General features: G+C 37.4%; 1 protein-coding gene across 3 annotated transcripts in view; it reads right to left on the bottom strand.

Annotated features, from left to right (window-relative positions):
• Positions 1-14,813, bottom strand: part of RCOR1 (REST corepressor 1) — a 138,436-nt gene that overhangs the window by 48,471 nt on the left and 75,152 nt on the right. For all 3 annotated transcript variants that reach the window (XM_025444068.3, XM_025444067.3, XM_025444065.3), the window contains exon 3: positions 8,715-8,798. In XM_025444068.3, the coding sequence (XP_025299853.2) occupies positions 8,715-8,798 (84 nt within the window). The remainder of the gene's footprint in view (positions 1-8,714; positions 8,799-14,813) is intronic.

Below are 14,813 nucleotides of genomic sequence, written 5' to 3'. Positions count from 1 at the left end.
GATCGAATCCCACATTGGGCTTCCTGCATGGAGCCTGCTTCTCCCTCTGCCTATGTCTCTGCCTCTCTCTCTCTCATGAATAAATAAATAAAATTTAAAAAAAAAGAATAAAAATGGTACAAATCAGGAAACGGATAAATCAATGAAACAAAATCAAGAGCCCAGATGTAGACCAAAGTACACATACAAGTTTAATATCAGTGATGGAGAAAAGAAGTAATTCCAGACAGAACAATGACGTAATGAGGAAAGAGAAGTAAGAGGGTGGGAAGGACAGAAGACACATAGGTATCAGTGTCTGTAACATGTGGGTAAGAGGGCTTCTTTCAGCATGACAGTATACCAGAAACTACAAATAAGATTAATAAATTTAACTATATATATAATTCTAAAAAACAAATTTAAAAATAAGGTAAGATTTAACTTTATTTATAGAAGAATTAAAAGATCAAAATACAAAGATGCTCAACCTTAGTAATAATTAATGAAATCCTTTTTTTATCAGTTCAGCAAAGTTAAAAAAACAATGAATATTCCCATACAATGAGGCATCACCTCATACTCGTTAAGAAAGCTACTATTAAAAAACAAAAAAAACTAAACAAACAGCAGTTAACAATTATGATGAGGATGTGGAGATACTAGAGCCCATGCACTGCTGGTGGGAGCATAAAATGATAGCAGCCTCTGCAGAAAACAGGCTGGTGGTGCCTCAAAAAATTAAAAAATAGAATTACACATCCAGCAATTTCACTTCTATGTCCAAAAGAAATGAAAGCAGGTCCTCAAAGAGATATTTGCACACCCATGTTCACAGCAGCAGCATTCACAGGAGCCAAAACACAGAAACAATGCAAGTGCCCATCAACAGATGACTGGAGATAAAAACATGGTCTATCCATCCATACAGGAAGTATTTCCAGTCAGGAAGTATTTCCTTCCAACTGAAGGAAACTGTGACACAGGCTACAATGTGGATGAAACTAAAGGACATCATGCTGAGTGAAAGAAGCCAGTCACAGAACAGTATATAATTCCACTTATATCAAGTACCCAGAGTGGTCAAATTCATGGAGTCGGAAAATAGAATGGTGGTTGCCAGGTGCTGGGGGGTAGGAGGTGGGAGGGGGTAAATGTAGAAAAAATGTAGACCAGTGTTTTAATGAGTACGGAGTTTCAGTTTTACAAGATGAAAAGAGTTCTAGAGGTGGTACACAATAATGTGAATGTGCTTAATACCATTTTACACTTAAAAATGATTAAAATGGATGGGCAGCCCGGGTGGCTCAGCAGTTTAGCGCCACCTTCGGCTCAGGGCCTGATCCTAGAGACCCGGGATAGAGTCCCACATTGGGCTCCCTGCAGGGAGCCTGCTTCTCCCTCTGCCTGTGTCTCTGCCTCTCTCTCTGTCTTTCATGAATAAATAAGTAAAAAACATAAAAATAATAAAAAAGATTAAGATGGAAATATAAACCAAAAGATTTCATTTGCTTGTTATAATTTCACAATAAAATTTACTTGGAATTAAAGAAATGGTTAAGATGGTAAATTTTACACTGTATTTTACTATAAAAATAATTTAAAAATTTTAAGAATAAAGGACGCCTGGGTGGCTCAGCAGTTTAGCGTCTGCCTTCGGCTCAGGGCGTGATCCCAGAGTCCCAGGATCAAGTCCCACATCAGTCCCCCTGCTTCTCTCTCTACCTATGCCTCTGCCTCTTTCTCTCAGTGTCTCTCATGAATAAATAAATGGAATCTTTTTTTTTTAATAAATGGAATCTTTAAAAGAAAGAAAGGAAAAAAATTTTTAAGAATAAAAAATCAATATACCCAGTACTGGGGACATTTTTGGCACACTCCTCTAACTCTTCAGATGACACATAGAAAAATGTATAAATGTAAAATGTATATACCATTTGACCTAGCAACCCCACTTCAACGATGTTCATGGCAGCACTGTTTAGAAATGTCTACCTATGAAACACCCATATTGTATGACCATTAAACAAAAAAATAAGCGTAAGGGACTAACAGATACTCAGAATATTAACATAACACTGGTTAACTTGGGAGATGTAGAATATTTTATCTTGTGCATATATATTATTTTTTAGCTCAAAAGAAAATAAACTACACACTTTTAGAGTGGCCAAAATCCAAAACACTGACTAACCAAGGACACAGTGCAACAGCAACTTTCATCCATTGCTGGTGGGAATGTAAAGTGGCAGAGCCACTTCAGAAGAGTCTTGCAATTTCTTACAAAATCAAACGTATTAACATACAATCCAGCAATCTTGCTCCTTAGTATTTACCCTAAAGAGCTGAAAACTTATGTCCACACACTAAAACCCGCATATACATGTTCATATGAATAATATACATGTTTGTATGAATAATACACGTTATTCATAATTGCCAAAACTTGGAAGCAACCAAGATGTCCTTCAGTAGGTGAATGGGTAAACACACTGTGGTCCATGCAGATAATCCAATGCTGTTCAGCACAAAGAAAATGAGCCATCAAGTCATGAAAAGGACATGGAGGAACCTCAAATGTGTGTTATCACTAAGTCAAAAAAGCCAATCTGAAAAGGCTACACACTGTATCATTCCAGCCATATGACAGTTCTGGAAAAGACAGAATTACAGAGACAGGAAAAAGATCAGTAGTTGCCAAAAGTTATGGGGTTAGGAGGGATGCATAGGCAGACCACAGAGAATTTTTAGGGCAGGGAAACTATTCAGTATGAAATTACAATAGTGAATACATGTGTCAAAACCTACAGAATGTACAACACAAGAATGAATCTTTTTTTTTAAAGATTTTATTTATTTATTCATGAGAGACAGAGAGAGAGGCAGAGACACAGGCTCCATGCAGGGAGTCCAATGTGGGATCGATCCCAGGTCTCCAGGATCACACCCTGGGCCGAAGGCAGGCGCTAAACCACTGAGCCACCCAGGGATCCCACAAGAATGAATCTTAATGTAAATTATGAACCTTGGGTAACAATGATGTATCAGTGTAGGTTCACTGGTAACAAGTTTAGGGGTTGTCAATAGTAGAGGAGGTTGTACACGTGTGGGGGTAATAGTGTATGGGAAGAAATCTCTGTACTTTCTACTCAATTTGGCTGTGAACCTAAAACTCATCTAAAAATTAAATCCATTTTCAAAAATGAAAAAAAAAAAAAAAAAAGAATGTATTTGCCCCTTGGCCTAGGAACTCTATTTCTAGGGATTTATCATTCCCTATAGTTTTTTTTTTTTATTTAAAAACTAAGAAACAGTCTCTTTTATTTTATTAAAGATTATATTCATTTATTCATGAGAAACACAGAGAGAGAGAGAAGCAGAAATACAGGCAGAGGGAGAAGCAGGCTCCATGCAGAAAGCCCGACGTGGAACTCGATCCCGGGTCTCCAGGATCACGCCCTGGGCCGAAGGCAGAGGCACCAAACCGCCAAGCCACCCAGTGATCCCTGAAACAGTCTCTTTTAACTACAGAGAACAAACTGATGGTTATCAGTGGAAGATGGGGGTGGCGGGGGCAGGGGGAGTTGGGGGAAAACAGGTGATGGAGATTAAGGAGTACACCTGTGATACTGAGCACCAAGAGACTTTAGCATCAAGTGACTAAAATAAAAACTTAAAAAATAAGTTTAAAAAAGAAAGAAGAACTAAAAGACTTCAAATATCCAGTTATGGAACAAGTAAGTCATGGGAATAAAAGGACAGCATAAGGAATACAGTCAGTGAGGTACTATAATAGCATTGTATGGTGATAGTTGCAGTGAGCACAGCATAATGTATAGACTTGTCAAATCACTATCTGGTACACCTGAAAGTAATAACATTGTGTGCCAACTACACTTGAGTTAAAAAAAAAAAAAAGACTAAGTTATGGGACATCCATTACTTGTTATTTAAAAACTAGGTAATTGTAAATGTATTGAGGTAGAACAGAGTCCCATATGTACTGTTAAGAACAAACGGTTTTCAGTTTGCTCCTACTTCATGATAAAAAATTCATGTATTTATTAATATGTATAAAAATATTAGGGATGCCTGGGTGGCTCAGTCAGTTAACTGTCTGCCTTCAGGTCAGGTCATGGTTCTAGGGCCCTGGGATGGAGTCCCACATTGGGCTCCCTTGATCAGCAGGGAGTCTGCTTCTTCCTCTGCCCCTCCCCCTGCTTGTGCTCGTGCACTCTCTCTCAAATAAACAAAAAAGTCTATTAAAAAAATTAGAAAAAAGCACACATACACAGTGACTATGAGAGAATTATCTACATTATACATTCTGTATTATGTGAAATTTTTACAACAGCATTTATTTTAATGACCAGAAAATAATTCTGTAAACTTGCAATAACCCTAAGAGGCAGAGCTCTAAATAGCTACTCTCCTGAGAAGAAAGAAACCAACACAAGAAACATCAGGGATCTACAGGATCTACAGATGTCTTTACATGAGGGATACCTGCTAGCAATCTGTACATGTTCCAAATTTCCTATTTCTATGTAGAGTCAGAATCAATGTTGAACAACCAAGACTTTCCATCCTTTGAAAATAAAGAATGGCAAGAAGACAAGACTTCTTTTTGCCCATATACTGTGGGAAAGGGAGTTGAGGGGGAAATGACTGGTGTGCAAATGGAAAAAAAAAAAAAAAAAAAAACTGTGTACGCCTGTCTGCATTCACGGTACAATCACATTTTAAGGCCTAAATATCATTAGACTACTAGCCAAGAACTACATGATTCCCAAAGCTCCACAAATAGGAGATGACTAGAGGAACCTAACACATCAGGGCACCACATTATGTTTACATCCTCACCCCTGAGCAGTTAGGCAAGTTCCTGTTAACCAACATTCCATTCTTAGAGTTGTATCTTAAGAAAATACTAAAAACACAATAAAAACAAAAAATGGAAGAGGACAAAGCTCTATGATTCAGTTTTTCTCTATAGCTTTCTTTTACAACAGCCAACAAGTCAGAAATAACATAAACTTTTAATAGAAGATTAGTCTCTTGCACTGCTGGTGGGAATGTGAACTGACACAGCCACTCTGGAAAACTCTGTGGAGGTTCCTCAAAGAGTTAAAAATAGAACTGCCCTACGACCCAGCAATTGCACTGCTGAGGATTTACCCCAAAGATACAGATGCAGTGAAATGGCAGGACACCTGCACCCCAATGTTTATAGCAGCAGTGTCCACAATAGTCAAACTGTGGAAGGAGCCTTGGTATCCACCGAATGATGAATGGATAGAGAAGATGTGGTCTATATATACAACGGAATATTACTCAGCCATCAGAAATAATAAATACCCACCGTTTGCTTCAACGTGGATGGAACTGGAGGGTATTATGCTGAGTGAAGTCAATCGGAGAAGGAAAAACATATATGGTCTCATTCATTTGGGGAATATAAAAAGGAGAAAATGAGTGGGAAGTATCAGTGAGGGAGACAGAACATGAGAGACTCCTAACTCTGGGAAACGAACAAGGGGTAGTGGAAGGGGAGGTGGGTGGGGGGATGGGATGACTGGGTGACAGGCACTGAGAGGGGGAACTTGACAGCACGAGCACTGGGTATTATGCTATATGTTGGCAAATCGAACTCCAATATAAATATATATATGTACAAAAAAAACACAAGAAAAAAATAATAGAAGAAGATTAAATATATGGATCTACCTATATGATGATGCAATAGTACATGGTTATTTAACAATGTGGGAAATGCTTAGGTTAATATTCTGAAAAACAATACACAGACATATACGTACCCACATCATCGCACTTATATAAATATGCACACAAGAGGAAAAAAAGAGGACTGGGAAAAATCCCAAAACGTTCAACAAGTTATCTCTGGGTAATAGAATAATCTGTGGATTGTTCCTTCTTTATAATTTCCTGTGTCTTCTGAACTTTCGACAATCTAGAACACTTGTATATTGATTTTAAAAGTTTAAAGCTTTAAAGGCTTACATTAAAACTGCAAATGTATTTTGGCAATACCATGATTTTAAAATCAACTAACTTTTGGGATGCCTGGGTGGCTCAGCAGTTGAGCGTCTGCCTTAGGCTCAGGGCATGATCCCAGGTTCTGGGGATCGAGTCCCACTTCGGGCTCCCTGCAAGGAACCTCCTTTCTCCCTCTACCTATGTCTCTGTCTCTCTCTCTCTCTCTGTGTCTCTCATGAATAAATAAATAAAATCTTAAAAATTAAAAAATAAAAATCAATTAACTTTTCATAGTCTCTTTTCTTCTAGGTCTAGGAAAAATAAGAAAATATCAAAAAATTAAATTCTGACTGTACAGATGTCACAGGTAATACAATCACAAGGACTGTGACAGATTCTGAACTGTAGGAACAGAAGGATCATGGCAGAGATATGGAACAATGAGCGTTAATGAGCTCTCCCAAAGCATGAGCCAGGGTGAAACCAGCACACCTGCAAACTGCTACTGGCCTGACCACTATCTGTGTCAGATTCACAAACCACTCTGAACTGTGGAATGCCATCTGTGAAATGGGGACAAAACTTCCTACTGGGTTACTGTAAAGAATGAATGCATTTAGTGCAGTCCTTGGCATAAGGATTCTGAAAATTCTGTTCTGAAATCTAAACATCAAACCATCTGAAAAACACCTGAAACAACTTAATTTGGACTGAGATGGTAAAGGGGATGGGATGACTGACTATCTGAAAGACTCCTTTGAAAGCAAACTTATTTAGTAGAGTTCAGGAAAGTAAAGCTTTAAAAATTAGAGGGAGACAGATTTTCAGCTTTCTGTGTAAAAAGAACATGTTAAAAAAAGGAATAGATTGGTTTTATAAGTTAATGCAAGTACTCAAAGGGGAAATAAACAGAAAAAACTTAAAAGGTCTTTCTCAGTAAAGACATCAGAAATGCCAATGCACTTCCTTCTGCTATTCTGTTCTTCATTATAAACTCATTAAGTAGCAGCCTGATAGCGGCAAAATTAAGATACTCTTAAAATCAGATTAGACTGAGATTATTTTATTACTGCTAAATTCACCGTATTAAGAGTAGCTGCATTTCCCATGTTCCATGGAGGGGACTATATAAAAGGAAAAAAAAAAAAGAAAAAGAAAAAGAAAAAGAAAGAAGAAAAAGAATCCTTCTTAGTCAAAATTAAACATGTTTCTTTAATATATAAGCTTGTGCTAACATGGATATTGAATATACAAGGAGAACATTTAACATGTGTACTCTCTCCCATCAACACCTATTTTAATACTAGAAAACACACATTGGGAAATCCTGATCAGCCTAGAAATCTGACCCTTCACTCACATTTCTGGATAACATTTACCACTGGTGGCTTTAAGCCCTATCCCATTTCAGAGCATTAATTCTTTTTTTTTTTTTTTTCAGAGCATTAATTCTTAACCTATTTTTATCAAAGACCCCTTTGAAAATCCAACAACTTTTTCTTCAGAAAAATAAACATACACCAAAAAAAACTTGGCATGTGACTTCCAAGTTCACAAATCCCCATAAATTCCATCCATGAGCCCCCACTGAAAAATTCTCCAAAAGGAGATTTAGTTTTTCTTCTTTAAGTTATGAAGAAAATAAAAACTTTGAAAACGTCAAAGACTTTCTGATACATCTGATACAAAATTAAATTCGCTGCTATTGGGATCCCTGGGTGGCACAGCGGTTTGGCGCCTGCCTTTGGCCTGGGGCGCGATCCTGGAGACCCGGGATCGAATCCCACGTCGGGCTCCCTGCATGGAGCCTGCTTCTCCCTCTGCCTGTGTCTCTGCCTCTCTGTCTCTCTCTGTGTGGCTATCATGAATAAATAAATAAAATCTTTAAAAAAAAAAATTTTTGCTGCTATTATTTGAGAAGGGACAGAAAAGCTGAAAAAGCAAATTCAGACATACCATTAATATTACTAATAGCTATAGGACCTTCTATCCCCCAAAAGTAAGATCAAAAGTAGCTCAGAGTATTCATCCTAATACAATTTTAAACTCATAAAATAGTCAATTCAGAAGTTCTCCTTCTAGCTAGGCTGAAGTCTTACAATATAAAGCCTGTTTTCCAATAATATACATTTGCCCTTTGTAACCCTTCAAATTAGAAATTTATAAATCTGTAAATTCCCAGCTGAGGGAGCTTTACACTGTATGACACTTTTCTCTGCACTTTAAGATTTTCCTCCTACTTATTCCAGTATTAGCTTATACAGCATTTTGAAGGAAAGATTATGAAACCACTGGTTAAGAATCTTTTTAAGTCCTAGATGAAATCAGAGGGAGACAAACTATTAGAGACTCTTAATCATAGGAAACAAACTGAGGGCTGGTGGAGGGGAGGTGGATGGGGGGATAGGGGGGATAGGTAACTGGGTGATGGGCATTAAGGAGGGCACATGATGTGATGAGCACTGGGTGTTATATGCAGTTGATGAATCACTGAACTCTACCTCTGAAACCAATAATACATTATACAATAGTTAACTGAATTTAGATAAAATTTTAAAAAATAATAAAGTGGAAAAATATTTAAGTCCTTATGACAGGCCAGTAAAGAAAATATTAATATTTAATTTTAAAATGTAAAAAAATATAACATGTATAAGGACTTTTAGCTACAAAAGTGACTTTAAAACTCTGTATTAAGTAAGAAAGGGGGAAAATAAAAGTGCTTTAAAACTTACGTTTTGCTTCTGATAGATTCTGATTAGGTGACCAGACCAGCATGCCAAGATTGTCTCGTTCTTGACTGCGTCTTGCTAGTTTGGCTTGGGAGAAATAAATAAGAAAATTTTTATTATAATTTAACAGACATAATAAACAATGATTAACAGCACCACTCTGGTCTTTTAATCTTCAGAACATGGTGACATCACCCACCCTTTACTGAAATCTGCCCCAATGGAACCTGCACACTTACCATCAAGGGTGAGGGTGGCCCTAGAGTCTGCCAAAATGTATCTACTTGTAAGACTTTTACTAACAAACAGGTTTATTATTCTCATATGCTAGGAAAGGAAAAGAAACCGGTCATTTAGTAAAGAGGACAGAGTCAGGACTGAAGTGCCCAGTGGTTTAAGCACTATATACTACTAGGACATTCTGCTTTCAGACATGGGACATCCAAAGAAGTTTCAAAGATTCTTTTAAAATATGTATTCTTCATGTGTGCTTTATGTACCTTTATCCCTCTCTGCCAGAATAACTTTTTGGGGGACTTGACAACAGAAACCCAAAGGTTCTTTTAACAATTTTATGAAACAATAACCACTAAAAATACTTAATCTGAATGCAAACTTCTTAAATGCATTCAAATTCTTAACAATCTATGATACAAAATAGCAGGCAAAAGGTTTACAAGTGGCAGGTGTTGAGCTGACATGTATAACTGGATTAACCACAAGCAACAGTCATATACTACATTAAAATGTTATTTTCAAAAGGTATGAAGGATTTAAGACAGAAGAGGCTCACTAAAAGCCTGTACACTGGTTAGGCCCAAACTCATTCATTGAAAGGTATTCTTGCTTTTGTTTTTTCTTTTTCCGTTTTTAAAGATTTTATTTGAGAGAGAGCATGTGAGTACATGAGCAGAGAAGCGCTGGGGCACAGGCAGAGGGAGAAGCAGACTCCAGGCTGCACAGGGAGCCCAACACAGGGGACCATCCCAAGACCCCTGAGACCTTTGTTTTTTATTTAAATAAATTCCTCTGAGCATGTGAAAATTAGATTCCACTCTAGAAAAAAAAATCCCAACAAAATATAAATACACACATGTCCACACACACGTGAACTTGCACACACCAAGATAAACATACTTTCAGAAAATTCATAAAGCCTGGTTTAAGAATTCCTACTTTAGGAAATGCAAGATCTGTAATCTTTATCAATGTGTTCCCAGATTTTTTAAAGAAAGAATTTCTATACTTTTGGCAAAATCTAGGGGGCAGTTACTTTAAAGAAAAATAATGGGATGGTGGAAGGGAAAGACCCAAAGTGTGGGACACTGTGAATCAGGCAAGGTGAGAACAGGGTGTAAAGGATGGAGAGACTGGAACAGAACAAAAAAGATACTCCCATCTACCCTTCAGCAACACATTATATATAGCTCTTTCTTTTTTTTTTTTGTATATTTTTTTATTGGAGTTCTACTTGCCAGAATATAGTATAACACACCCAGTGCTCATCCCATCAAGTGCCCCCCTCAGTGTTTGTCACCCAGTCACCCCATCCACTACGCCTTGTTCTTTTCCCAGAGTTAGGAGTCTCTCATGTTCTATCATCCTCTCTGATTTTCCCCACTCATTTTCTCTCCTTTCCCCTATAATCCCTTTCACTATTTTTTATATTCCCCGTATGAGTGAAACCATATAATGTTTGTCCTTCTTCGATTGACTTACTTCATTCAGCATTATACCCTCCAGTTCCATCCACGTTGAAGCAAATGGTGGGGTTTCCTTGTTTCTAATAGCTGAGTAATATTCCATTGTTATAAGGCTCTTTCAGAACAATGTTACTGCCACATATAATCTAAAAGTAAAATTAACTAACAAAGAGGTGTGTATGTGGGGGGGACCCCATATGGAATACAACCTTGTGGCACTTCAAGTTAAAAATCAAAAGTCAAGGGATGCCTGGGTGGCTCAGCGGTTAAGCATCTGCCTTTGGCCCAGGGAGTGATCCCAGGATCTGGGATCAAATCCCACACCAGTTTCCCTTCGAGGAGCCTGCTTCTCCCTCTGCCTGTGTCTCTGCCTCTCTCTCTGTGTGAATGAATGAATAATGTGAATGAATAAATAAATTTTTAAAAATCAAAAGTCAAAGCAAATAAAGGGAAGCCACATTGAAAAGGGAGATTTAAAAATGTCTTATTCACAGATCACATGATCATCTGTGTAGAAAATCTACAAAAAGTGGGGCGCCTGGGTGGCTCAGAAGTTGAGCACCTGCCCCTGGCTCAGGGCGGGATCCCGCGGTCTCGGGATCAAGTCCCATGTTGGGCTCCTTGCCTGGAGCCTGCTTCTCCCTCTGTCTATGTCTCTGCCTCTCTCTCTGTGTCTTTCATGAATAAATAAATAAAATCTTAAAAAAAAAAAGAAAGAAAATCAACAAAAAGTTACTAGAACAAATGAGTTTAGCAAAGTTGCAGGAAACAAGATCAATAGTAAAAAAAAAAAAAAAATCAAAACAGTTAATCCAAAAAATGAAAATTAAAGAATACCTCTTTCAGAAGTTAATAAAGTTAATAAAAATCAAAACTAAAGAATATCCCTTTCATATTCCTATTCCCTTAATGATCTGGTACAACATATATACACTAAAAACTATAAGACATCCTGAGAAAAACTAAAAAAAGATCTAAATAAATGGAAAGACCTACCATGTAAATGGATCAAAAGACACAATATTATTAAGATAACATTCTCTTCAAATTGCTCTACATATTTTTTTTTTAAAGATTTTATTTATTTCTCCATGAGAGACACAGAAAGAGAGAGGCAGAGACACAGGCAGAGGGAGAAGCAGGCTCCATGCAGGGAGCCCGACGCGGGACTCGATCCTGGGACTCCAGGATTACACCCTGAGCTAAGGCAGGCACTTAACCACTGAGCCACCAGGTGCCCCTGCTCTACAGATTTAATGCAATCCTAATCAAAATCCCAGCCTGTTTTTTTGTAGGAACTGAAAAACATTCTAAAAATCACACAGTAGCACAAAGTACCTAAAGAGCCAAAACAACTTTGAAAAGGAACCAAACTGGAAGATCTACCTAAATCAAAACTAAATACAAAGATTCAGTAATTAAGACAGTGTTGTACTGGCACACAGGGAAATAACTTAATATAATGGAGTCCAAAAGCAGAACCACACATACAAGATCAACTGATTTTCCACAAAGGCACAAAGGCACAATTCAATGGAGAAAAAGAATCTTTTCAGTGAAAGATGCTGGAACAAATGGATATTCAAATTAAAAATAAGTACCATGAATCCATACCTTACATACAAAATATACAAAAAATAAATCAAAACTGATGATGGAACTGAATGAAAAGCAGAAGTTATAAAACTGCTAGAGGAAAACATGAAAATACCTTTTTGGGGGCGCCTGTGTGGCTCAGTTGGTTAAGCATCTGAACTCTTGATTTCCACTCAGTCATGATCTCTGAGTTATGACATCAAGCCCTGTGTGGGTCTCGGTGTTTAAGGGGGGCCTGCTTGAGATTCTCTCTCCCACTGCTCCCCGCCCCCCATAAGAATAAGTAAATCTGGGACGCCTGAGTGGCTCAGCAGTTGAGCATCTGCCTTTGGCTCAGGGTGCGATCCCAAGATCCAGGATCGAGTTCCACACTACGCTCCCTGCAAGGAGCCTGTTTCTCCCTCTGCCTAGATCTCTGCCTCTCTCTTTCTGTGTCTCTCATGAATAAATAAATCTTTTTTAAAAAATAAGTAAATCTTAAAAAAAAAAAAAAAGGCCTTTTTGAACTTAGGTTGAAAAAGATCTTAGATAAAATACCAAAAGCACAATCTATAAAAGAAAAAAATCCAGAAATTGGACTTCATCCAAAGTAAGAACTTCCACTCTTCAAATGATCCTTTTAAGGAAATGAAAAGCCAAGCCCAAAACTAAGAAAATAATTACAAATCACACATCTGATAAAGCCTTGTATCCAGAATCTATAAAGAGTCCTCAAAACTCAACATTAAGAAATAATATTGTTTAAAAAAAAGGGCAAAAATTTTGAATAAACATGCCTCCAAAGAAGGTATAAGGACAGCAAATAAGCACACAGAATTGAAAGCTATTCAAAATCATTAGTCACTAGAGAAAGGCAAATTAAAAACATTCAAGATACCAAAACAAATCTATTAAGAGTATCAAATTAAGAAGACAGGCAATACCATGGTTTGGCAATAATGTGGTGGGCCTAGAACTCTAGTGCCCTACTGGCTAGAATGTAAAATGGTACCATCACTTGGTGGTGTTATGGGATAAGTCTGGCAATTTCCTAAAATTGTGTTATACTACTCAATAGAATAAATTTTTCTAAGCAACTTTTCCTTAAAAAAAAAAGGGGGGGGGGGATCCCTGGGTGGCGCAGCGGTTTAGCGCCTGCCTTTGGCCCAGGGCGCGATCCTGAAGACCTGGAATCGAATCCCATGTCAGGCTCCCAGTGCATGGAGCCTGCTTCTCCCTCTGCCTGTGTCTCTGCCTGTGTCTCTGCCTCTCTCTGTGTGTGACTATCATAAATAAATAAAAATTAAAAAAATAAAATTAAAAAAAGGACTATTTAAACAGAAATGAGTCTCAAAGTAATTATGCTGAATAAAAGAATTACAAATAAAAGGAGGGTGTAGAAAGAATTCTGTAATGCTGGACAGGATTTGATGGTAACAGTACAAACTCATAGTTTTCAATGTCCACTAGGAGGACTGTGATACAACCCAGCAAAAATGAGCACATCTAGCTCCCAGATCTTGATTCTAAACATGTTCTCTTATAAAAGAAATTAGGACTCCTTTGGAGGAATGGTTGATTCCAGGACCAGGACAGGAAATGGACAACAGGACTCTGGAATATCTTGTTATGCCAGAAGGTAATAAAGTGTTCAAAGAATGATGAGATCTGTCTCCATCTGGCCAAATCTAGAACAACATAAACAAAAATATAAATGACAGCAATAAAATAACAGTCTGCGAGTCCATATTGATATAAAACAAAAGGACAAATAGATTAAAAGGGGAAGTGAAATGAGGCCAGAACAATCAGGTCAAAGTTGGAAGCTGCATACCCCTTTTGGTTAAGTCTTACTGTTTAAAGGAACAGTACTCAAGACCCTGTGGTATGGGCAAAGAAAACAGATCCACAAACCAATGGAACAGGAGACAGTCCAGAAACAGACATATAAACATAGTCAACTGATTTGTAACAGAGGTGCAAAAGCAATTCAATAGAGAAAGGATTTAATTCATTACCCTTTCAACAAAGTGGATTTTCATGACTGGATCTCCATATGCAAAAAACAAAACAAAACAAAAAAAAAAGAGTGAGCCTCAACCTACATACCTCACACCTGCGAGGAGCCTGGATCTCATATATAAAAGTAAAACCTAACCTAAAGTAAAAATTTAAGAGAAAATCTTCATGAACTTGGTTTAGGAAAAGAGTTCTCAGATATGACACCTGAAGTGCAACCTATAAAAGTTTAAAAAGGGGGCAGCTGGGTGGCTCAGCAGATTAAGTGTTGCCTTCGGCTCAGTTAATGATCCTGGGGTCCTGTGATCAAGGCCCACATTACAGAGAGTCTGTTTGTCCCTCTCCCTCTGCCCCCATGCTGCCTGTGCTCTTTCTAAAAAAATAAATAAATAAAATAAAAATAAAAATAACAAATAAATAAATAAAATCTTAAATGTTAAACTGAGCTTAATCAAAACCTTGAAACTTTTGTTTTACAAAAGAAACTGTTAAGAGACCCTGTAGATTCTGAGAAAACAAAGGACTTGTATCCAGAATGTAAAGAACTTCAAAAAGTACAAAAAGAAAATACCCCAATTTAAAAAAATGGTCAAAAGATCTGAACAACTACTTCACCAGAAGAAAATATATAGATGGCATGTAAGCACATGAAAAGATGCTGAAGATCATTAACCATCAGGGAAATGCAATTTAAGCCATAATGAGAAATCAATACATACTATTAGAACATCTAAAATAAAAGAAATAGGAGTGCTTGGGTGACTCATTGGTCTGACTCTCAATTTCAGTTCAGGTCATGATCTCG

Source organism: Canis lupus, chromosome 8 (genome assembly GCF_003254725.2).
Source record: "Canis lupus dingo isolate Sandy chromosome 8, ASM325472v2, whole genome shotgun sequence".
In the NCBI taxonomy this organism is placed as follows: Eukaryota; Metazoa; Chordata; class Mammalia; order Carnivora; family Canidae; genus Canis; species Canis lupus.
This window is presented reverse-complemented; position numbering and strand designations above follow the sequence as displayed.